This window comes from Herpailurus yagouaroundi, unplaced genomic scaffold, assembly GCF_014898765.1.
Source record: "Herpailurus yagouaroundi ecotype Mexico unplaced genomic scaffold, PumYag 29, whole genome shotgun sequence".
Lineage (NCBI taxonomy): Eukaryota > Metazoa > Chordata > Mammalia > Carnivora > Felidae > Herpailurus > Herpailurus yagouaroundi.
In genome coordinates, this window is record NW_024412377.1 from 100259332 (window position 1) to 100285880 (window position 26549).

At 35.4% G+C, this 26549-nt stretch overlaps 1 protein-coding gene across 3 annotated transcripts in view; it reads left to right on the forward strand.

The window, feature by feature from the left end:
- Positions 1 to 26549, forward strand: part of CERT1 (ceramide transporter 1) — a 113242-nt gene that overhangs the window by 61908 nt on the left and 24785 nt on the right. For all 3 annotated transcript variants that reach the window (XM_040450664.1, XM_040450654.1, XM_040450645.1), the window contains 6 exons: positions 3915 to 4022; positions 4795 to 4933; positions 10329 to 10412; positions 15427 to 15584; positions 20479 to 20571; positions 25088 to 25174. In XM_040450664.1, coding sequence (XP_040306598.1) covers positions 3915 to 4022; positions 4795 to 4933; positions 10329 to 10412; positions 15427 to 15584; positions 20479 to 20571; positions 25088 to 25174 — 669 coding nt within the window. The remainder of the gene's footprint in view (positions 1 to 3914; positions 4023 to 4794; positions 4934 to 10328; positions 10413 to 15426; positions 15585 to 20478; positions 20572 to 25087; positions 25175 to 26549) is intronic.

The following is a 26549-nucleotide window of genomic DNA, read 5'->3' on the forward strand; positions in this document are numbered from 1 at the left end:
CTAATCCTCTGGCGGTTTTCTGGGTTATTTAGGCAGGTGTAGGTGGAATCTAAGTGATCAGCAGGACGCGCGGTGAGCCCAGTGTCCTCCTACGCCGCCATCTTAAAGAGGCAACCGAATCTATTCTTTTAAAGTAATGAGAGTGTTCTCTAATTTTTATTCTGTGATTCCCAAAGATGATTTGATCCATTTTGTGGCTGTCATAAAATTACTCTAAATGCTGTGGTGTATACCATTAAGAATGTTTTATGCAATGTCAGTATCATTGTACAATCACAAGCATTTCCAGAATGACTAGATTTTAAACAGTGAGGATTCATTTGTGTGTGAGTGTGTGTGTATTTGTATGTATATTTGTTAAACATTTATCTATATTTAAATTTATCTTAGTGCAGTTATTAACTGAAATAGAGTAACATGAATCTCCATTGTTTAAATTGAATAACCACGCAATTGCTTAGTATATTTCTTTTTCATTGGAATGATTTTATATAATTCATAATGGAATTTATTTAAGTGAAACTTTATTAGAGGTAGAAATACAGTTACACTAAACTCGCAGCCTCCACATTCATTTACTATCCATTACTTAAAATGTACAACACTATCAATATTGCTACAGTGGAGTCTCTGTTCTATCACGTCTTAGTTGTGAGGAGATATTACTTGTTTTGAAATAGTGGAACCTGAAAAAATAGACAAGAAGGTAAAAGGTATGTTTTATGGTGAAGGTACTTTTAGAAAAACTTTGTTGTATTTCTATTTTGTTTCAAGATCTTAAAAGAAAAGATCTTTTAAAAATAAGCAGTTTTACTTCCTCTAAGACCCATTGATAAAATGCAACTGGATGGAGAGGGTAGATTTATTTAAATTTCAAATTGTTTGGCTTTGAATATTTTACAAATAAACATCCAAAATAAGTCAAAAGAGGGTTTTGTGTTTAAACAGGCAATTCAGATTAATTTCTATTTACTAATGAATAACGCATAGTTGTCTGAGATAAGTGACTTATGGAGTACCTTATATTTTTAGTCTTATAGGTTCCTCTCACTTTTAATTCTAGCCTTCTATATTTATTTATTTGTTTATAAAATGTTTATTTTATTTTTGAGAGAGAGCACAAGGGGAGGGGCAGAGAGAGGAGACTACACAGAATCCAAAGCAGCCTCCAGGCTCTGAGCTGTCAGTGCAGAGCCCAAAGTGTGAGGTCCCACAAATTGTGAGATTGTGACCTGAGCCGAAGTCAGACGCTTAACTGACGGAGCCACCAAGCGCCCCCAGTCTTCTGTATTGAAATTGAATGAAAAACTTTACCAAACCAATATAATTAAAGTGTAGAAACACCACCCTTAGAAAGTTAACATTATTATCAAAAGACAGGAGAAGAAGCTGGAGCCATTTTAGGTAAAGAACTAGCTTAGGATATTATTTCAAAAGTCTTATTTTTTGTAAACTATATGATTGTTAGAATTCTCTTTTGGTAGGATTCTGTGATATTGAAACAAGCTTACCTTCTTTTATTTTATTAAGGTACAAATTACATTCTTCAAACCTCTCCTTTTTTTTTTTTTTTTTTAACTTTTGAGAGAGCACACTGAGCTAGCTCGTGGTGTCACAACTGTGTAGATCATGACCTGAGCCGATATCAAGAGTTGAAAGCTTAATTGACTAAGCCACCCAGGTGCCTCAAAATGTATCCATTTTAAATGGACAGTTGAGTTTGGACAATTATAACCTTTACCCCCAAATTTTCTTGTGCCTCTTTGTAACCATTTCCCCCTGTTCCCTGGCCTATTTTCTTTTGTCATAGATTAGTTTTATCTTCTAAAAAAAATATCAATTTTCTTGAGGTACAATTTTACATAAAGTGCATGTTTTACCCTTTCATCAATAGTTTTCCTGGCACAAAAATACATATTTTGCTTCATCACTAAAACACTGTTTTGCTTTGAGGTATGGAATTGTGTTAGGATGACGTATGTAAATCTTGGAGAAGAGCTTTGATTCCATGCAGTCTTAAGTTTATATGTAATTTCTTAGTAACTTCATAGTTAAGAACATATTGCAGTATCTTTCACAGAGTGTTTTATTAATGAACATTATTGAAGTATGATAATTTCACTTTGTGTGGCAACCAGTATATACTGGAAGTTTGAATTTTAAGAGGTTTTCACATGGATAAGTTTCTAGTCTCTTTGCCTAAGGTACTTTTCTCTTTTCCATGAGCTGTTTTACTCTTTTGATTTTGGATTCCTCTTCCTCCTTTCTCATTCTTCCTCCTTTTCCATCTTCTTCCTAGAATAATGAACTTCGGTTAAATGAAGTGATACTGAACTGGAAAATGTTTTGAACTAGTATTAGTATCATTTACATAAAGACAATAACACAAACATTTAATTTAGTAATTAAATCAGTATAAAAACTTAATGTTCTTATACCTAAAAGAATGTTTTTCAGTTAGAATAATGTCTTGGGTAAATCAATAGGTATATAGGAAATGTACTGGATTTTCGGGAGCTAGAGCACAGAGGATGTAAAAATGCCAGTAGAAATGGTTTCTATAATACATCGTTATTAATTTTAGTGATTCCTAGTCTTAATCTTGAAAATCAAGTAATCTAAAAACCTTTTAAATGTTGCTACTAGGCATGATACCAGAAATGATTAGATATTTTTTTTCCTTAAGTTTTGTGACTAAGACTAAAATTATCCATAGTACTTTTTAAAAATAACAATAGAAAGTAATCAGAAATCCAAAATAGTTGAGCAGGTTTCAGGTACTTGTAAGTATTTTTTTCAAATGTTCATTTCCTTTGTCTATATTATTATTACTGCTTTTGTTATAAGAAGAGTGAAAATTGGTGCTCTGAGGAATGCCAACCCCAAGTAGTACTACAGTACGGAATCTAACTGTACCCAAGTATCCAGGAGTTCAATTAATTATCTTCCATGGTATCATTACTTAACAGACTGACTAAATTGGAAACTTTCTTTCTGTTATGAACTATTGAAGTTACTATAAAATTTTTTAAAGATACAATCTTCTTCTAGAAGTTCCAACTCCAGTCGTAATTACAAAGTGTAAAACTATTTTAATTGAGTGCCGTAATCATGCTCTAGAATGGTTGAGAATACAGAGACGTACTGCCTGGTGTAATAAGAAAGGCTTCACTGAGACAGTTGTATTTGAGCTATGTCGGGATAAGTGATTCACCTATAAAGAAATAGTACTGAAAGTTTTCCTATTATCATCTTTTTATCCTTGTTCTGTCCAATTTTTATTGGTAAAATGCATGTAACAATTGGTCATTTTAGCCATGTTTAAGTGTACAGTTTTGTGACATTAAGTACATCCATCTCGAGCATCACCATCCATCTCCAGAACTTTTTCCTTTTCTGGAACAAAAACTCTGCCTGTAAAATTCCAACTCCTCATTTCCCCCTTCCTCTAGTCCCTGGTAACCACTATTCTACTTTGTCTCTGAATTTGACTACTCAAGGTAGTTTTCCTGTTATTTAACCCTCCTAGCCCACTACCCCAACATGAAGTTGTTGTTCAGTAAATTTCCCAATTAAATGGCAACTAGGAATTGAAAAGCATTACTTATGCCATTGGGTTACCTGTATTTCTTGAGTGGACTCAAATTGCTAATTATTGTTACAATCACCTTATTTATTTATGGGAAACTTTTGTTTGCTCTTAAGTGTTTTTTCCAGTTTTATTGATATATAATTGACATGTGACATTGTATTAAAGTGTACAACGTAATGATTTGATATATATGTATTGTGAAGTGAATATTGCGATAAGTTTAGTTAACACCCATTACCTCACAGTTACAACTTTTTTTTCTTGTGATAATGAAGTATTTTTTATTTAACTTTTTTTTCACTTAGTTTACTTTCCTTTTTAGACCGAATCTGGATATGGATCTGAATCCAGCTTGCGTCGACATGGCTCTATGGTGTCACTGGTGTCTGGAGCAAGTGGCTATTCTGCAACATCCACCTCTTCATTCAAGGTTTGTTGTTATGCTATAGGGCAGCATAAATTGAGTACTGAGTGTTGTGAAAAGAACTTGATAGGTTTTTGAAAGAAATATTCCACAATGTAACTTATTTCATATTGTTATGGTTTTTAAGGTGCAAAATCATGATTCTTACAAATATAAAATGAACATATCAGATTTTATTTCATTCATTAATGAGTTAAGATGTAAAAAAAAATTGGCTCAAAGCAGAATGTAAAGAACAGTGAAATGATTTTGTTAATATATGCAAATATATTCTGTTCAGAGATTAGTAACCAAGTGTGTTCACTGGACAAAAGTAATTTGCACCTCTGTGGACTTTACATTGCTCTCAGTTTTCTACTACTTAAAGAGTTCTAAAATAGCTCCAGTGCAATGAAATTAAATTCTATATGATCAAACAACATGCTCTCTTAAGAGTTCTATAGATGGCACTCACTATTCCTTTGAAAGGTCACCGAGTAATATGTTTGCCCAAAGTCTTTCACAATTTTTCCTCACAGTGTTTAATTTGAAAATACTAAATATTAGCACATTGTCAGGCTTAACTGTTCTCTACTTCCTTCAGGCTTATCACTGTCAAGCCACTAATTAGTCATGTTCAAGTCTATTCCTGGGAGTGTTACATTGAACTTGACAACTCTCCCTACCCCATCCCCTCAGTAATAAGATGTAGACTTTAAAAGGTGATGAAACATCATAGGAGTATATAAATTCCAGTTTTGTTAACTTGGATTACCTCGCCACTTTGTGTGTTTTGCAGAAAGGTCACAGTTTACGTGAAAAACTGGCTGAAATGGAAACCTTTAGAGATATCCTGTGTAGACAAGTTGATACTTTACAGAAGTACTTTGATGCCTGTGCTGATGCTGTCTCCAAGGATGAACTTCAAAGGGATAAAGGTTAATTAGGCTATTACCACTATTTTTACTTGGAGAATGAATGGATTTAAAGCTTCTTGATCTTAAAGGGTAATGTCTTTAAGTGATAAAGGTAACTATAGTCACTTGCTGAAAACCCCCAATGTAACAGATTTCAGTATTATAACTTGTATACTATATTAACATATCCTAATTAATCTGATCACCCAAACCAGATGCCATTGAAGACTTTTACATGGTTTTTAAACTCTTTATTCCATTAAAAAATATATCTATCATCTCAGTAGTATGGGGTATTTCACATGATCACGTCTAATAAATTTACCCTGTGGGGCACCTGGCTGGCTCAGTTGGTAGAGCATGCAACTCTTGATCTCAGGTCATGAGTTCAAGCTCCACGTTAGGCCTAGAGCTTAACTTTAAAAAAAAAAAAAAAAATTACCCCCTGATGAGTCTTACAGAGAAGCATGTTTATGTTAAATCCTCTAAATCTGAAATCATTTGATCTCTGTGTTCCTCTGTCTTCCTCCTCCTCTTCTCCCTTCCTTTTTCTCTTCACTTCTCCCTCTCCCCCTCCCTTCTTCTGGCTTTTTTCTCATTGAAGAAGAAATCAATAATGGAGCTACATAGATGTTTAAAAATAATCTTTAGTGACTTTTTTAATTTAAGGACATGATCTTAAGTTAACTCGTGTAAGTTTTTAAAGTTACTCTTTCTTTGTTACTGCTAAAGATATTACTGATGTTGTTAACATCTGCTCTTCATTTGTTCCTTTCCTTTGCTGTGAAGACAAAAATGCCTTCAGTATTCCTAAATAGCACCATGTTCATTCCCAGTATAACTAGGTTGCTTGACAAGGTTTCATTTCTTGGTCTTATTAAATGTGTTTGATCTGAGTTGATACTTTTTGTTCTCTCTATTCTTTTCCCTCCCTTCTGCCTTCTTTTGGATTGAGTATTTAGTAAATAATTTTGTCCCCTCCTTTGGCTTTTTAGCTATTACTCTTCATTATTTTAGTGGCTACTTTATGGTTCATAGTATGTACATTTAACTACCTTCAAGTAACATGCCACTTCCAAGCATAGTATAAGAACCTTACAGTTATGTATTTTAATTTCTCCCCACTACTGAGGCAAGAGTTTTCAGCGTTCTTTAACCAGTACACTGTGAATTATGAGGTTTTCCAGTCCGTGATTTGGAAACAGGTACTTTTCCCTGTACCATGTAGGTTTTGGATACTTTTCCCTGGAATTTTTTCATACAGTTCTTTCCCTGGCCTCTATAGTTCCCTCACTTGTATGTGCTAACAGTACTCTACTGAATGTTCAAAGGGACCTGCTGATCTCCAGAATTCTTTCTCTGTACGGGCCTCTCCTCTGCAGTCATCTGCCTTGTGAATTCCAGTTGCCTTTGTTTCTCTGTACTGTCAGTTCCTTCTCACCTTAGAGAGTCTGCCAGACTCCTGGTTTCCTCCTTACTCTAGAGCTTGGAAACTCTCCCAAGACAGTAACCTGGAGCAGTCATAGGGCTCATGTTATTTGTTCCCTGACTCTCAGGAATCACTGTCCTTTGTGGCCTAATATCCAATGTCTTGAAAACCATTGTTTCATGTAGTTTTTCGAGTTTTTTTAGTTTCATTCTAGAGGGTAGCCTGTTTCTTCTATGTTGGTCAGAAGCAGAAACCCATATTCCTCATAAAGTACTTAATTTAGGTACTTAATTTTATCTAAATTAAGTAGCCTTAATGTTCTTTATATTTCATAGACTTTAAGTTTTAGGTTAACATGTGATATTTATTTCTATAAAAATAAAGGCCTTTAACTTGTGTTTCTCCTTAAGAAAAATGTGTGTATATCTTTTTTTATCAAACTAAACATTACACATCATCTTTCATTTGCTTGCAAATAGCCCTTTCAACAAAAAGAGAATACATACAGAATTTATTTATTTATTTTTAAATGATCTTATCAGTAGTAAAGAACATTTCGAGGACAAAAGTGATAATGGAAGGCTTAGAAGTTGGGATACAGTGATAACCAGGTTGTATAGAATCTTTGAAAAATAATTTTAAATGCTATTCATGTTTGAATAAACAGCAACAGTGGTAGACTAATATATTAATTTTTTAGGGCTGCTATCACAAAGTACTATAGACTAGGTGGCTTAAACAAGAGAAATTTATTTTCTCACGGTTCTGGAGGCTAGAAGTCTGAGATGAGTTGTTACCAACATTGGTTTCTTCTGAGGGCCATGAGGGAAGGATCTATTTTAGGTCTCTCTCCTGAGCTTATAGATGGGTTGTCTCTTCCCTTAGTCTTCACATCATCTTCCTTCTGTAAGTGCCTGTGTTTAAATTTCCTTCGTTTATGAGGACACTGGTCGTCTTGGATTAGGGCCCACCCTAGTGACTTCATTTTAACTTGATTACCTCTGTGAACACCCCGTCTCCAGATACAGTCACATTCTGAGGTATGGAAGGTTAGGACTTCTAACATATGAATGTTGCAGGGACATAATTCAAACCATAACAACTGATTTCCCTATAAATGCTATTATAAAAAATACTGATATTTTTAAGAACTCATGCTGGGTAAAGGTGAAATAAGGACATGGACCATAGTTTCCTACTTTGTAGATCACAGTTGCTGAACTGAATCTAAGGATCTTTCATTAAATTATCAATACCTTGGGGGTGCCTGGGTGGCTCAGTCGATTAAGCATCCAGCTCTTGATTTCAGCCCAGGTCATGATCACAGTTTGTGAGTTTGAGCCCCACATCAGGCTCCACACTGACAGTGTGGAGTCTGCTTGGGATTTTCTCTGTCCCTCTCTCTCTGCCCTGTTCACGTTCTCTCTTATCTTTCTCTAAATAAATAGATAAAAATTATCAAAATATGACAACAGTGGATTGTAGGTAGTGGATTGCTCTAATACTTTGTCATGTAGCCTTCATGCTAGCTTTATATGTTATTAATCTACTACCTTTACTCTGTTTACCTTTCCAATGAGAATTTATTCTTTCATATATTTTCTTGTTTCTAATTAACACACTTACTTTTCAGCCTAAAGAAGTCTCCTTAACATTTCCTGTAAGGCCAGTTTAGTGGTGACAAACTCCTTTAGCTTTTGCTTGTGTGGAAAACTCTTTATCTCTCCTTGAATTCTGAATGATAACGGTTGCCGGGTAGAGTATTCTTGGTTTGAAGTGTTTTTATGGCTTAAAGAATTTTAAGAATCCCTGTGCTTTTTAAGTGTGTCATTGAAATGATAACAGCAAATTCTCATTTATTTTAGGTGTTCAGTGTTTTTATATAAAATATTTAATCAGAATGGTTAATTAGGCAGTCTTAGCCAGACCACCCACATTCCCACACATACTTCAGTAGGATTTAACTAACCCTTAAAGTTGTGTGTGTGTGTGTGTGTGTGTGTGTGTATGGTTTGCAGAAGTAGAAAACATTGTCTCTACCCTAAACGTAGTGTTTGATTTTAAAAGAAGATAGATGTATCACATTAAAGGAAAGTTTCTATTAATCTTGCTCTTTTATTCATTGTTAGTTTGTTGACTTGAAGTAGATTACTTAACATTTTTTCACATCTGTTGTCTCAGCTATAAAGTGAATATTATATCCAGCACATATGATTCTGAGAATTAAGTGAGAATATACATACATTAGAACTGTGCATAACAGCAACAATTCAATAAATAATAGCTGCTGTTTTTAATGTGGTTCGTTTAGATTATTGCAGGGGTAGGGAAAGCAGGAATGTGCAAGATCCAAAGATACAATTTAGCATAATAGATTTGAATGTTAGTAAGGAAAACCAGTCTGATTGGGATGGGGGATTTATATTAGGACAGTAGCTTTAAATTATGTCACACATCCCTTAAAGGTAGCTCAAGGATGGACAAGGAGTGCTTGGTTGGGAAGGAAAAGAGGAACGCCACTCTTTTAGCCAGAACAGCTCTTATTTTCATCAATTTTATATTGAGTGTTGCACTAGAAAAATAAAATTGAAAATCCCTGTTTGGTGGTACTAGGCTATTAGATGGTTAGAGATACAAAACCCAAAATAGATTCTAGTGAGATAAGTGAAGCACAAACCTTTCAGTAGTATTTAGGAACAGTTGATCAAAGTAGTATTGCGTCAAGGTCAGGATCTTGTTTGATGGTAAGTACTGATTTCAAAACAGAGCAATATGCTGTGTTAATGAACTTCTTAGAATTGACCATATTTGCAAATGATTGACAAGAAGATGAAGATCCACACAATCTGGGAATCTGATGAGTCTTGGGACTAAGATGCCTGTAGAGGCTTCAATATGAATATTGACGTCTATAGGAATGATGGACATAGAAAAGAAAAATGTTAGTCAGGTATTGATATTACTTTGCTAGGTAGAAATGAATAGTAGGTATTAGTAGATAATAGCTTATGATTTGAAAAAGTTGTTATAGATGAGTAGCAAAATTTTTAAGTGATGAAAAAATGAAATAGCCTAATAACTAGAAAATGGCAGTACAGAACAAACGTATTTTTCATGGTGATTATTGCCATTTAGGGGAGGAATAAGAAACAGGAGTGGGCTCTACATCCATTGGAGAGAGAGAGCTAAAGTAGATGAAATGTTTATTGTAGGATGAAGTTACTCCTGATGTAAAGAGATACAGACAAGAAGTAAAACATTAATTTAGAATGAAGACTTCTTACATAGAAAGGGAGTACCTAAAAAGAAAAGAAAGAAGCCATTAAAAAACGTGATAGCAGAGAATAAGGTTTATAAATTTGCATTAAGAGTGGAATACATAATACAGTGGATTAAAGTATGTTAGTAGAAAAAGGGATAGGACATAGAACAAAAAGGTATGCAGAAGGAGAACAGAGGGGATTCTGTTTTTTCTGGAACTGAGTAAGTTAAAAGGAATGTCCAGGCACAGACACATAAGGATGAATGCAAATTGATATCACACCTGTAAGTCATTTTGTTGTCATGACCTGTAAGTCATTCCCTACACATGCAGAAATAGTAAATTTAAGAACTCCCAGAGGCAAGTTAAGGTATCTTTTGCATGTAACTTACTCTCTTACAGTCCTGCTCAGCCCTTGCAGGCCTCTGGTAGACTTATGAAATCACCCCAAGCTGGGTAGGAAGGGATAGGATGACTAAAGGACAAAACAATTCATATCTCAATGTTATCCCTTACACAAATGAGAATGGGTACAATTTTTCTAATGTATTCCAAGATATTGCACAGCATGTTTATTGGGCATACCTTGACAACCTTTGAAAATACAAAGGTAAATAAGGTCTTGTACTCACAGAATCTAGAATATATTGACTTCATTCAAACATGAGAATAAGTTGGCTTTCTATTTCCTTTAATCCTAATATCCTGAAATATATTTTCTTTAGTGGTAGAAGATGATGAAGATGACTTTCCTACAACACGTTCCGATGGAGACTTCTTGCATAATACTAATGGCAATAAGGAAAAGTGTAAGTAGTATATTTTTTCCGGTTGGCTGGATTAAGTGTACTTTCTAAAGTTATATAATAACTAAGTATATAACAAGAATAATTATCTAATTGAGTAGTTTTTAAAAAGCAGTGTAATTACTGGAAAGTGAAAGTTTCTTCCAGGAAAAGACATATGAGTAAAATACACATTGTGACATTAAATAATAATGGCAGCTCATTATCTAACAAAGACTCATTCTAAATTCCAGACATTGACCTGCTTATTTCAGCAGTATTTTATAAAGTCAGTTTCTAGCACTCAAAGTTTATTTCTTGGAGGGGAAGCATTATAATATAACTTGAATGTTTATTTAAAGTATATTCTCTCTGTTGAACATACTTTTCTGTCTCCACTTAAGAAACTGGTATTAAAAAGTATATAATCAGTGTTATTAAATGTAAGTTATTAAAAATAGCTCTGATTTCACCACGTATTTGTTTATAGACACAGGAGCAAGGTGGTTTATTTCATATACCCATTTATTTTTGCTGTATTTATAATGGCTAACTTATTAGATGGAATTCTGAATTGTTCATTAGAAACCTACAGTTTGCACCAACATGGATGAAGCTCGAGGGCCTAATGTAAGAGAAATAAGCCAAAGACAAATACTGCATGGTATCATTTACATGAGGAATCTTAAGCCTGAAAAAACAAAAAAACAAATCCAGAAACCTGTGATCCATAGTCAGTACTCTTCTTTTGAAATATCCTACAAAAAAGCTGGATTAGATTTGTAAAAAAATTTTTAAGTTACAAAAATAAGACATTGTGAAAAAATAAGTTAATCTAATTAAGCTTATTTTTGCTAATGTTGTGAAAGAATGTGAGGTATAATTTTTGGCCCGTTTTCAAATAATTTTTCAAACTGTCGTATGCATGGAATTAATTTTCTTTTTCGTAGATCACAGTGGAATATTCTATTATTGATACTAAAATCTGATACTTCTCTCCCCCTACTTTTTCCTTTTTGGCTCTTCCTGTTTCTTAGTTTCATCATAGCTTTCTTCCTGCTTATGACCTGCCCTCCCCTCAGTCTTGTGAAATACTAGCTTCTTACTACACGGTTATCTATCCTTGGGACTTGGGACTTGGGACTTGGGACTTGGGACTGAAATGTTGCACCTTACTGAGCCATCTAGACTTATCTTTATTAAATTAGAGGGTTATTTGGGGAAGATTATTTCAAGTTATATTTTAATTTCACAATAAATAATCTGCTTTAATGGAAAAAAGATTTTGTTTGGACATTGGGAAAATTGTTAAATTGTAAAACTCGCAAGTCCAATCTTCCAGCCCAGTCAGTTCCCCGACCTACACTCCCCAGAATAGAATAGAAATTTATTTTCTATAGAAATTGAAATGGACGGTTCTAGATTCTGGAATACCTGGCACAGCAAAAGATAGGTGTATTGGCCTATCATCAATAAAGTGATTATGCAGAAATTTACAAACTGAGTATTGAAATTTAGCAACCTCATTGTTCTTTTTATCTCCAAGAACTCTGGTGATCAGGCACGAAATAAAAGTCTGTGTACTGAAGCTCCCTTCTTTTACCCTGTTTCCAGAATACCCATCAACCAGATGTATATTTTCTGATACAAAAATAAAACATAACTCTAGATGCTGAATGACCACAAGGAAGGGACCTATAGAGATTTTCTACATCTACCATGAAGAAGCTGTCTCACTACCAGATCACCCTTAAATGAAGTCCACTGGGTTTAAAACCCTGCTAATGCTTACAGAGCTTCTAGTAACTTACTCTTAAATGTGAACAGATAGCCAGATTTCCAGACATTTGAGGAAAGCCTCCAATCTCTTTTTCTGGAGACTTGAAACCAAGCAACAGAAGGCAAAGTTATTAGAGTCATTTAGAGAAATACCCTACAAGATGTTTACATAATTTTTTAAATCATGAGTCATGTTTGAAGTACACTTGTGGAATGCACTGTTTAAAATAATTCCTTTCAGTGTGCCTGGGTGGCTCAGTTGATTAAGTGTCCAACTTTGGCTCAGGTCATGATGTTGCAGTTCATGAGTTTGAGCCCCATGTCGGGCTCTGTGCTGACAGCTCTGAGCCTGGAGCCTGCTTCAGATTCTGTGTCTTCCTCTCTGCCGGTCCCCCATTTATTTATTCATTCATTCTCTCTCTCTCTCTCTCTCTCTCTCTCTCTCTCTCTTATTTTAAAATAAATAAAAATTCATTCATTGTCTCTCTCATTTTAAAATAAGTTAAAAGAACATTAAAATAAAATAAGATAATTGCTTTCTTGGGGCACCTGGGTGGCTTAGTCGGTTAAGCAACTGACTCTTGATTTCAGCTCAGTCCAGATCTCATGGTTCATGGGTTCAAGCCCCACATTGCCACATTGGGCTCCGTGCTAACAGTGTGGAGGTTGCTTGGGATTCTCTGTCCCCCACCCCGCTCTCTCCCTCTCTCTCTGCCCCTCTCCCACTTGTGTTTGTGCTCTCTTCACTTTCTCCACCCCCCAAAAAAATAAATAAATAAAAACTTTAAAAATAAACAGAATAATTCCTTTCTTACTGTTGATGCAAAGTAACTCTTGTTAATTACCATAGATGGAAAGTAACTTTCTGTTAGAGTTAGAAATGAGTTAGAAGTTTTCTATGTAATCTGGTAAAGTGAATAGAACATGTAGTCTTTAAATCTGGTACTACTTGATCATAGCATGGGATTAGGGTGTCAGTCATCTCTCAAAAAAGATAGGCTCTTAGTGCTAGATGCAGCCAACATCAGAAAAGGGAGAAATGATACTTGATTCTTGGGAATGGTCATTGTAACAAATTTTACCATTAGAGCCATCATTAAAGCTTTGGTCTAGGGGCTCCTGGGTGGCTCAGTCGATTAAGGGTCCCAACTCTTGATTTTGGCCCAGATCATGATCTCACAGCCATGGGATCAAGCCCCACGTCTGGCTCTGTGCTGTCAGTATGGAGCCTGCTTAGGATTCTCTCTCCCTCTCTCTCTGCCCCTTCCCCACTCATGCACATGCACGCTCTCTTTTTAAAACATAAATAAACTTTAAAAAAGATTTGGTCAAGATTACCTATTGTGATTAGTGAATATGTTAAGATTTTTAAAAATTTAGAACTAGTATACCGACCTGATAATAAATTGTATGTATTCCAAGAATAGGATTGAGGGTGAGATGTGAAGATTAGAATAAAACTTCCACAGGTTCTAAGATGATAATAAAGACACTTAAAGGTAATTTGAATATTAGACTAGAGGAGGAATTTTTGGATATGAAAACACCTTCCTGGGGCGCTTGGGTAGCTTAGTCAGTTAAGCATCCAACTTCAACTCAGGTCATGATCTCACGGTTCTAAATCATGATGTAAGGACTGTTTCCTCAACCTTTTGTGAACAATATTTACCTCTAATGTAAGTTTTCTTGTTATGTTCTGTGCATCCTTTTCTTAATTTATATTTCTAGAGTCAAAAGGGGAGACTTTATGATAATAGTGTCAATTCATCAAAAAGCCATAACAATTATACATGTAGTTGTATATAATAACAGAATGCATGGAGCAAAAACTGAATAAATTGAAGAGGAAAAAAAAGACAATTGAATTGTAATAGTTTGAGACTTGACTATCTAGCTTTCAATAATGGATACAACAGGTAGGAAGAACACCAAGGAAATAAAATACTTATAGAAACAAACAGACCTGGTAGATATCTGTGGAACTCTCCACTTAACAATAGGAGAATATATATTCTTAACAATATCCTTAACAATAGGAGAATAGTATATGTAACATTCTTCAGGAGAGACCATGAACCAGCATCAATTAATTTAAAAGGATTGAAATAATACAAAGTACGTCCTCTAACCACAATGGAATAAAATTAAAAATCAGTGACAGAAATTTAGGGTATTCACAAATACGTAGACATTAACACCCTCACATATAACCAGTGGATTAAAGACAAAATCAGAAAGGAAATTAGAAAATACTGTGAGATGAATGAAAGCAAAAATACAATATACCAAAACTGATGGACTGCAACTAAAGCTGTGCTTAGAGGGAAATTTATAGCTGAAACACCTTTATTATAAAAGAAGAGACTCAAAATACAATACAATCCAACTATAAATTGGTTCTTTGAAAAGATATCAAAGTTGATAAATCTGTCTTAGCAAATTTACAGTGTTATTAACTATAGTCCTCTTGCCATACATTAGACCTTTACACTTATTCATTCTGCATAACTACAACTTTCATTCTTTTAACAGTACTTTCAAGAGCAGAAATTTTAAATTTTGATGAAGTTCATTTTATTACTTTTGTGGATTATACCTTTGCTAAGTCATATCTATATAGGAGTTTTTAAGGTTGAAAGTATCATTATTTCTCTTAAGGAGTTCTCTTGGAGTGGTTTTTTATTAGTTAATGGTATAAGATGTTATGCTCTCTTGCTTGCATCTTGTGAGTTGTAAGAGTTTTCATTTAATTCAAAGACTAACTCTGAGTTAAAATTATAAAATATAAACATAAGAGCCATTTAACATGTGCATTGGTCTCAGACTTAATTTTGGACACTTATTTTAATTTTACATACCTTATTCAATTCTGTATGGTTTATCTTTAGGTATTTTTTAAATTTTAGGTCTCTCAAAATGTAAGGTAGTTCTTGCCATAGTTTCGTCCCACTTTAAGATGTCAGAGTATTATTGGTAAAGTATTCCTCCTACCACTTTGTTCACTGGGTGTAGTACAGCAAATAGATTTCATGAAACAACATCCAGAAAAAAGGCTATGAAAGTACATACGCTGCCACAAGCTTCTTTGCTTGTAGAGTATGGATGGAAATTTTTAAATGTTGGCCATCAGGAGGAGAATTAGAATCCAAGAGCCTGCTCTGACTTACTGGGTTTTTAAACATTTTTTAGTTTTACATTTTGATGAAGACTTATTTCTTCATTACAAAGATGTTCAGTGAATAGTTTTTTTTTTCCCCAGTATTTCCACATGTAACACCAAGAGGAATTAATGGTATAGACTTTAAAGGGGAGGCGATAACTTTTAAAGCAACTACTGCTGGAATCCTTGCTACACTTTCTCATTGTATTGAACTGATGGTAAAACGTGAGGACAGCTGGCAAAAAAGACTGGATAAGGTAAGTGTTGTTTTTCTTCTTTTTAAAAAATAATCCAATTTGATTCAGCTTTATAGTAATTTCTTAGGGAAAAATCTATTGGGATTGATAGAAGTAGCAGGGGGTACTACTCTTCTGAAATTTTGTGGGCATCTTAAACTCATTTTCCTAATGAGATTCACCAGTTATGTTTTTGGTTACATACAACATAAATTCTTGGTAGGATTTTAATATAAAAAATTTTGTAGTAATAGAAATGCCTTGGAATAGAAGTGATAAGCCATTTAACATTACCTAGCTTAATTGTGAAATACGTGCAGCTGTATTTAAGTTCTTAAACACCAGTTTATGAAGTTAAACACTAGCTTACTGTGTTCATAGCTGTGTATACTTCCAGGGTCATTGTGCTATTATTTAACATATAGTACGTTGTTCATTGAACATTTGCCTCATATTCACCTGTTTCCACCTTTGCTTAAACTTTAGCATTCATAATAACATTACAATATGAGTCTTTAGTTCCTAATGTCACCTTTGGCTCAGTGAATTTGTTTAGTAGGAAAACTTCTATTTAGAATTCAACATCAGTAAAACAATAAAATGTTATAACCGTAACATATCTTAGAAGATTTAGTTCTAGTCTAATGCCATCATTTAAAGAAGGAGCTGAGGTACAGAGACTGGTCCAGAAATGCTAAGTAGCAGTTGGAAGAATTTTACTCTATGTTATATTTCAGCTCTGAATACCAGGCCAGACAGTAGTCAAAATCTGACTTTGTGCAGAAATCTCTGTCCCCACCCCCCCCGCCCCGTTCTCTCCCACTCTCTCTCTCAAAAATAAATAAACATTACAGCTTTGTAGTACAGTTTGAAGGCCGGGATTGTGATGCCTCCTGCTTTGGTTTTCTTTTTCAAGATCGCTTTGGCTATTCAGTGTCTTTTCTGGTTTCAGACAAATTTTAGGATTATTTGTTCTAGCTCTGTGAAGAATGCTGGTGTTATTTTGATAGGGATTGCATTGAATATGTAGATTGCTTTGGGTAGTATTGACATTTTAACAGTATTCTTCCTATCCAGGAGCATGGAATCTTTTTCCATTTTTTTTTTGTGTCTTCTTCCATTTCTTTCATAAGGTTTCTATAGTCTTCAGTGTATAGATTTTTCACCTCTTTGGTTAGATTTATTCCTAGGTATTTTATGGTTTTTCCTGCAATTGTAAGTGGGATCGATGCCTTGATTTGTCTTTATTTTGCTTCATTGTTGGTATATAGGAATGCAACCGATTTCTGTGTATTGATTTTATATCCTGCAACTTTGCTGAATTCATGGATCAGTTTTAGCAGTTTTTTGGTGGAATCTTTTGGGTTTTCTGTATAGAGTATCATGTCATCTGTGAGGAGTGAAAGTTTGACCTCCTCCTGGCTGATTTGGATGCCTTTTATTTCTTTGTGTTGTCTGATTGCAGAGGCTAAGACTTCCAATACTATGTTGAATAACAGTGGCGAGAGTGGACATCCCTGTCTTGTTCCTTACCTTAAGGGGAAAGCTCTGTTTTTCTCCATTGAGGATGATATTAGCACTGGGTCTTTTGTATATGGTTTTAATGATCTTGAGATATGCTCCTTCTATCCCTACTTTCTTGAGGGTTTTTATCAAGAAACGATGCTGTATTTTGTCCAGTGCTTTCTCTGCATCTGTTGAGAGGATCATATGGTTCTTGTCCTTTCTTTTATTGATGTGATGAATCACATTGATTATTTTGCAGATATTGAACCAGGCCTGCATCCCAGGTATAAATCCCACTTGGTTGTGGTGAATAATTTTTTTAATGTATTGTTGGAACCGGTTGGCTGATATCTTGTTGAGGATTTTTGCATCCATGTTCATCAGGAAAATTGGTCTATAGTTCTTGTGGGGTCTCTGTCTGGTTTTGGCAACAAGGTAATGCTGGCTTCATAGAAAGAGCTTGGGAGTTTTCCTTCCATTTCTATTTTTTGGAACAACTTCAAGAGAATAGGTGTTAACTCTTCCTTAAATGTTTGGTAGGATTCCCCTGGAAAGCCATCTGGCCCTGGACTCTTGTTTCTTGGGAGATTTTTGATTAATAATTCAATTTCTTTACTGGTTATGTGTCTGTTCAAATTTTCTATTCCTTCCTGTTTCAGTTTTGACAGTTTATATATTTCTAGGAATTTGTCCATTTCTTCCAGATTTCCCATTTTATTGGCATATAATTGCTCATAATATTCTCTTATTGTTTTTATTTCTGCTGTGTTGTTTGTGATCTCTCCTCTTTCATTCTTGATTTTATTTATTTGGGTCCTTTCCTTTTTCTTTTTGGATCTCAGTTACATTTTATGTGAAATGTAAGAATGTGGGTGTGATACACAGTATGTATGTGTGTGTATACTAATGTGTATATAGATATAGATATGTATATAGATACGTGTACGTGTGTAGTGTACATACATGTGTGTATATATGCATATAAGTATATATGTATATATTTATATATATATAAGACACATTCTATAAGAAATAGAAAGTTCTTGAGTGGAGAGACTAGTTTATCAACAAATAGGTCTTTTAAGTAATTCGTATAAATGGGAAGGAAAGTACAGTGGTAATTTAATATGATTTAAGTGAAATTTCTGTTTCCTTCAAAAAGTATTTGTACGCTTCCAATGTGCTAGCTCTAAGCTAGAAATGGAAAAACAGCAATGAGCAGGAAATTGTCCCTCAAAGAGCTTAATCTATTGAGAGCAATTAAGTAGGTAATAGGTGATATAATAACAGGTATTTGATAGCAGTATTGTTTATACTGTTTCTAATGTCAGTTCTATTATTTTTTCAGCTGAGTAATAGAAAATTAATATTTAGTGGTTATTTTTCTTGGTTACCTATAATAATCCCTTCTATTACAGAAGACATATACTGAATTGTTAGCTAGTCATGTCTAAGAAGACCAGAAATTCTAAGATTAAACAATTTTACTTATTAACGGTATTAGTAAGAGAAAATCAATTCACTGAAGATGTTTGCTTACATTAATAGGCTCTCATATGTAATTTCATGTGGTTTGTCATTTTCCCTTAAGTCCTTTGAATATTATTATTGTGCTGTATGTTTTTGTTGTGTTCAGTTTTTAAAATTTAGGTATAGCATAAGTATGGTAAGGTGTGCCAGTCTTAAGTGTCCTGTGTGACAATTTTTATGCATACGTATACACCTCTATAACTGCCACTCAGATTAAGATAAAGAATTTTAATAGTACCCCAGAAGGTTCCTGCATGCCTTTTCCTGGTCCATACCATACCACCATCTCAAGAGGTGACCGTATACGTATACACTCTTGTGTCTGGCTGTTTTTTCCCTCAACATTGACCATGAGATTTATTTGTATTGTTACATTTAGTGGTAGTTTATTCTTTTTTATTGTTGTATTTCATTGTATGACTTCAGTTTGCTTATCAGTTTGTCCTTTGGTTTTTATATTTTAGCTATTGTGAATAAAGCTGCTATGAGCTTTCTTGTACATAGCTTTTGGAGGATATTCACTCATTTCTCTTGGGCATATACCTAGGAGTAGAATCGTTGGTTCATGGGGTATATGCTAGCTGTGGTGGATATTGGCAAACAGTTTTCCAAAGTGGTCATGTCACTTTATACTTCTATCAGCAATAGATGAGAATTCACTTGCCTCTTTACTCTTAGTAACACTTGTTATTGTCAAGTTATTGTGGGAATTTGTTTTGTTTTTAAATTTTAGCCATTCTGGTGGGTCTGTATACCTGCTTTCTCTTGAGTGTGCAAAAATTAGTCTTTAAGTCCAATGAACAATTAACTGATTTGTACAAGCTTTAATGCAGATAGGATATTTGGAAGTAGTTAGCTTTGTGTGTGTTCCTGTGGACCTTAACTTAGCCCTTAAGGATTTGAGGTAAGGGAAGGGAATAAAGAGAATAAATACACGTTCCTTATAAGCTTGTTAGACTTAAGTTATCAGATTTGACCAGGGCAGTACATTTGGTGTTGTAGAAAGAAGTTTGAGATTGGTAGTGCCAGGGCCAGCCCTTTTTAAAAAATATTTATTTATTTATTTATTTTTTGAGAGAGAGAGAGAGAGAGAGAGAGTGCTAACAGGACAGTGGCAGAGAGAGGAGAGAAAATCCCAAGCAGGCCCAGCACTGTCAGCTCTGAGCTGGGGGAGCCCATGGCGAGGCTAGATCTCAGATCTGGATCTTAGGAAGCTGAGATCGTGACCTGAACTGAAATCATTACTCTCACTCTTTTGACTGAGCCACCCAGGCGCCCCAGGGCCAGCCTTTTTTTATGTGTTGACTTTGGGTCTTTTAACCCCGTAAGGCTATAGATTAAAGGTGAGGGTCAAAGTAGAAATCTAAGCTCTTTTTCAGCTCTAAAATAGTTTTAACCAACAGTGAGAAAAGAACTAGACATTCATCTTTCTTAGAATATATTTTAGCATTCATTGATTTCGCCTGTTGATTATGTTCTTCACATCCATTGCTTTCTTTCTTTAAAGCAAAATAAATACACCTTTACTGGGGGGAAACAAACACATAAATATATTGTAGGCATTTCTACTGTTAATTTTATCTTTTTTCTTTTTTTTTAAGCATAGGCACTTTGACAGTTACTTAATACACCTAAATATATAGCCCACCTATAAGGTAATTCTTAGTGGTGATTTAAATGGTGGTTTGTGTGTAAAGTATATCTCAGAGAAAAGTGTTTTCTTGGACAGAACAATGCTCATTTTTCACAGGAGTGGGATGTTTCTTTTTATTACTGTTGTTGTTTAGCCAAATTATAAAATTTCAGTGAAATGCAGAGAAAATTCCACTTCAGATGTAATTTTTCACTTGCTTTTTTTTTTTTTTTTTTTTTTTTTTAGGAAACTGAGAAGAGAAGAAGAATAGAAGAAGCATACAAAAATGCCATGACAGAACTCAAGAAAAAATCCCACTTTGGAGGACCAGATTATGAGGTATGAAGTTACATTTTGATTTTAGAAGGAGGAAAATATAGGTCATATCTATCATAATGTTGCAGGATTTTTTTACCACAATACCCGGGATTCATTGTCGCACTGCTTTGAAGAATGAAGACTTGGACACAAAATTAGCAGTAGGCAAAAGTTTATTAGAGTATAAGATTAGAAAAGAAGAATAGTAGGAAAGTTCTCTTTACAGAGAAGGGACATTTGGAAGTGAATGCAAGGACCGTAGAGAAGGGTCCTTGTTCTGTAAAGTTCTGGTCAGCTTTCCCTCATCCCTTCCCCCTTGTTTCTTCTCAGGTTCTACCCTTATGGGCTTGATCACTCTAGGTTCTGGGTTATTCTGTAGGTGTTGGCTCCTTTTCATTGAATTGAGTGGTCTATGGCCATACTTAGGTCTTTTGTCAAATTTCTGAGGAAAACCTGAAAGGGAGTAAGTGGGGTCTGTTACATTCTTAAGAGGAACCTTACTCCTGAGGGGGTTTGTTGTGGTCAGACACTCCCAGCATTGTTCCAAAATATGTGTTTTTCTCCACCCAGGGACCTCAGGCCCTAATCTTTCCCTCTCAACCTACTGAATCTTCTCTTCTTCTATCATAATAAAAGTGATTTTTTTTTTTTTAATTTTTATTTTTGAGAGACTGAGACAGAGTGCGAGTAAGGGAGGGACAGAGACAGACACAGACACAGAATCCGAAGCAGGATCCAGGCTCCAAACTTTCAGCACAGAGCCCAGTGCGGGGCTTGAACTCACAGACTGCAAGATCATGGCCTGAGCTGCAGTCGGGTGCTTAACCGACTGAGCCACCCAGGCATCCCCAGAAATTACGTTATAATCTTAAATTCATTCCTTAAGATATACTATGTATGCAAGACACTGTACTAGGCATGGATATACAGGATCCTGCCCAAGTACCTAATGGGAAAACAGGCTATTTAACAGGTGAGTTTAACACTGTTAGCACCGAGAGGTTTTTGAGTCAGGGGTGGCTTCCCAACATCTTAGCTGAAATCTTAAGAATGAGACGAAACTAGGGGCACCTGGGTGGCTCAGTCGCTTGAGCATCCAAATTCCACTCAGGTCATGATCTCACAGCTCATGGGTTCATGCCCCACGTCAGGCTCTGTGCTGACAGCTCAGAGCCTGGAGCCTGCTTCAGATTCTGTGTCTCCCTCTCTCTCTAGCCCTCCACTGCTCGTGTTCTGTCTCTCTGTCTTTCAACAACAAATAAACATTCAAAAAAAAGAAAAAAAAAGAATGAGACGGAACTGGAGGGTATTATGCTAAGTGAAATAAGTCATTCAGAGAAAGACACATCTCATATGTTTTCACTCATATGTGGAACTTGAGAAACTTAACAGAAGACGATGGGGGAAGGGAAGGGGAAAAAATAGATACAAACAGAGAGGGAGGGAGGCAAACCATAAGAGATTCTTAAATACAGAGAACAAACTGAGGGTTGATGGGGGTGTGGGGAAGAGGGGAAGATGGGTGATGGGCACTGAGGAGAGGACTTGTTGGGATGAGCACTGGATGTTGTATGTAAGCGATGAATCATGAGAATCTACTCCCAAAACCAAGAGCACACTGTACACCCTATATGTTAACCAATTTGACAGTAAATTATATTTAAAAAAAAAATGAATGAGTAGTCTGAGTAGAAACTAACCAGGTGAATAGCAAGAATGTTTGCTTGTAGGGGCTGAAAAGGAAAACTTAAAAAAAAAAAAAACAAAAGCATTTTGCCCACAGGGAAACTGAAAGACCTTATCGGAGGGTGGAGCCTATTGAGAGGAGGGAGTAGTAAGCCAGGCTTGCAAGGTCTACAGGAATCCTTATATATCCTCAGGCAATGGGTTTTAAGCAAGTGAAAGTTTTCAGATATACCATTTAGAAAAATCATTCTTGCTCCCTGCTGTGAGGGTAGTGGATTGAAGTTGACAGACATTGACTGGCAGCTTCCAAGACTTCAGGCTCGCAGGTGAGAATTGAAGATAACCTAGATTAAGATACAGTAATAGGAACAGACACCAGCGATAAATTTACATATTTAAAATTAGGATTAAAGAGTGTGGTGATTGAATGAAGGGAACTGGAGGTGCATATGAATTTTGAGACATTAACCAGAGGAGGTTTTAGGTATTATTAGATACAAAGATCTAACGCTTAGGTGAGAAATGGATAGATAGGCTGTGGATCATCACATGACTGAAGCCAATGCTGTGGGGAGAGCAAGGGTAGAACCCTGAGGAACACCCACATTGAAGGGAGTCCAAAGAGGAGTCTTGGATAGAGAGGAATTGGGAAATTAGGAATCCAAGGAGAGAGATCTCTTCCAAGATCATCATTAACATGAGAAATGCTGCTAATGGAGCAAGTAAGCTAAAGAGTGGTGTTTCCCACAGATTTAGCAATAAATAGCTATTTTCCTTGGTAAACATGATGAGTTAAAATGTTTTTTTTAAGTTGTTTTTTTAATAAAGTAAATTTTATTCCAGTTACTGTAGTTCTCCCTTACATGTGCCATCAAAGGAAAGATGTACCTGTCTTATTTGCCCATTTCACTTATCAAAGTAGAATTTTTTAATGCTATAGTTCCCAATTAGTAGACTCCTGAGACTGAAGTGATTGCATAGATTGAATGAGCATTAAAATTTTTCAAGTGTAGATGTGGTTATGATCAATAGAGGTTTTAAAAGCATTAGGAAATATGTTTGAGTTCAGAGTAGATTTTGGCTATTTCGTATTTTTCTTACATCAAGCAAAGTTACACTGCTGTTACTTGAATGTCGGAAATGTTTGGACTTATAAAGGGAATCCTGTAGGAGAGAGGCCTCTGGAGTGTTGTTAGTATTCTTGCTGGCGATCCAGCTGGTCGTTTGATGGCTATGTTCACTTAATGATAATTCATTGAAATTTGCACTCTTTGTATATTGTAGCTGAATAAAAAGTCTGTGTGTGTGTGTGTGTGTGTGTGTGTGTGTGTGTGTGTGTGTGTTTAACGTGGTTATGAGGGAGCCTCATAGCTCTAAAAGAACTAGTGCATTAAATCGGGGCGCCTGGGTGGCTTGGTCGGTTGAGTGTCCGACTTTGGCTCAGGTCATGATCTCGCAGTTTGTGAGTTTGAGCCCCGTGTCAGGCTCTGTGCTGACAGCTTGGAGCCTGCTTTGGATTCTGTATCTCCTCCTCTTTCTGCCTTTCCCCTGCTCATGCTCTCTCTCTGTCTGTCCATAATAGATAAACATTACAAAAATTTAGAAAAAACAAAACAAAAAACTAGTGCATTAAATCAAGATGTCTCATATGCCTGTGACAAGTGACAAGAGCATTACACCGTAGTTCCTCCCACCCTTTTTGCGTTGGCCCCAGGTGGTGTCACGTTGCTAGGTTAGGTACTTTCTAATGGGATAGTGATGGCCTAGGGTAATCATTCTAACTGGAAAAACTCCAGACAGACCAGCAATTATTCATGTGTCTTACTTTGGATATTTAAAAATTTAGGGAACCTTAAACCCAGCATACCTTTTCAGCCTCAGCTTTTCCCCTAACATGAAGCTATTGTTCCACTTACAGTCCATTCACTTGTTTCGTGTCAGCAGGAACATACTGTGCTTATTTCTGTTTTCTATTATTCTTTGTACATTTGATACAGCTGAGGTTCCAGTTGCATGAGAATCGGTTGGAGAACTTATTAAACATACATATTCCTGGCTTCACCCAAGATCCACTGAAAAGTAATTTCTGTGTACGGGGACTAAGAATTTTAAATTTAACAAGTTCCCAAGGCAGTTTCCTAGCTGATTGAGAACCACTGCTTTGCCATCTAACCAGGCTTTCAAGCATCAGTTCAGTTTTTCTTTCTTCATGAAATAATAGTCTTTGTTTAGGAAGATGCCCCTCAGAAAACTCCTGTCTGTGCTTGTTATCGGCTATCAATAGATCTTACGTAACTTTGTACTTACTTTTCTGTGATTTTATGTGTTTTCTCTTATCAGGTACTCATTCACAAGTACTCACCTCTGCCACTGTAGCATGAAAGGAGGCATAGACAATTCCTAAATGAATGAGCATGATTATATTCCAACAAAACGTTATTTTAATTCCATATTATAATTCTCACATCATGAAATGTTGCTATTTTTTCTTCTCCAGCCACTTAAAAATGAAATTCTCAGCTCAGAGGCCATGCACAAGTAGGCAGTGAACTAAATTTAACTCCAGGGCATAGTTCAGCAACAGCCCTGTTTTAAACTATCACCCTAACACAGTGTTGGTCAGTATACAGTGGGTATATGAATATTGAGTATATGAATTAATTGTGACACTCATGATTTTGCACAGAACATATGTTACTTGTCTTTTGATATTACTTTATATATTAGCTGGTTTATAAATATTTGTCAAGTCACATTTCAACTTTCCTGTAGAGTTAATGCTAGGATTATGAAGGTTTTATATTTTCTTTAATCAACTGTTTTTTTTTTTCCCTCTCGTGTGTTTGAATAGGAAGGTCCAAACAGTCTGATTAATGAAGAAGAGTTCTTTGATGCTGTTGAAGCTGCTCTTGACAGACAAGATAAAATAGAAGAACAGGTATATCTGTTTTTAAAAATTCTAACACACACACACACACACACACAAAAATTCTAACACTAGGCATTCTTGATGTGTGTTATTTCATATAAATAAAATTTGAAAATTGTGAACCTAATAACCCAGAAAATGAACTGTCTTCACTGAGTCACAGATGTAGAAGAATCTTTACAAGTCACTTCCTTCATTGATTCATTTCTAAGCAATGGAAAGGAGACCACTGATTGTTTACAGGAAGCATGAATAATTTACATGAAATTAAATGGAAATATTCCACCTGTTCTCCTTGAAGTATCCAACTTTTATTATCTTTCTATTTAGAACAAGTATATATTTAATCTGAATAAAACAGTCTCTGTGAGGGGCGCCTGGGTGGCGCAGTCGGTTAAGAGTCCGACTTCAGCCAGGTCACGATCTCGCGGTCTGTGAGTTCGAGCCCCGCGTCAGGCTCTGGGCTGATGGCTCAGAGCCTGGAGCCTGTTTCCGATTCTGTGTCTCCCTCTCTCTCTGCCCCTCCCCCATTCATGCTCTGTCTCTCTCTGTCCCAAAAATACATAAACGTTGAAAAAAAAAAATTTTTTTTTTTTAAAAATTAAAAAAAAAAAAGTCTCTGTGAATTTCTCTTTACCACAAAGTACTGACCATATGAATTCACAAGGAAGAAGACCAAAAATGTGGTTTTTTTCTTCTAAATTACTACCATTCCATTTTTATTATTAACTCCTTTAAAGCTTTAACAACTTTCACCTTCAGTTGCTTCCTCACTTTTGACTTTGCTCAGTATTTCATCATTATCAAATTCGCAACAGACATACCCAGCTCTTTTTGGAAAGTGAAGGAAAACATTTCTTAAATCCTTTAACTCTAGTCTCAGGATTAGTATGATCCTTTGCCTTCTTTTAGTTGTGCAGTAGTGAAGTTACCATATATTACCACTAGATGGTACTTAGGGTGAATTTTAGTCACTCTTCACAGGGCTTTAAGCATCTTGCAAATAAATTCGTAAATGTATCAGTTGTACTACAAATTAACTTGCGTAGATAAGTTGGCTTGTCATTCTTTGTCATTGCTAGGGTAGTCATGACCGTTATGCCCATTTACTGGTTTGTCTCCCTGAGGGTAAATCACCTCCAAGAGTGACATTTTCTTTTCATGTTTATTTTTCATTATTTTTTTTCTAAATCAGTGATAAAAAGGTGTTGTTACATTAATTTATAAAGTATATCACTCATTCAAAAGAGATTATGCAGCATTCAATAAGAGTGGAAACTTTCAGGTCCTAAATGAGCTCCATATTTGTACGCCTAAAGTGTAACCTGAAGGAGTATCATTGTGTTTGGCTTTACTTCACCATGGTGTTTTTTTATTTTGATTT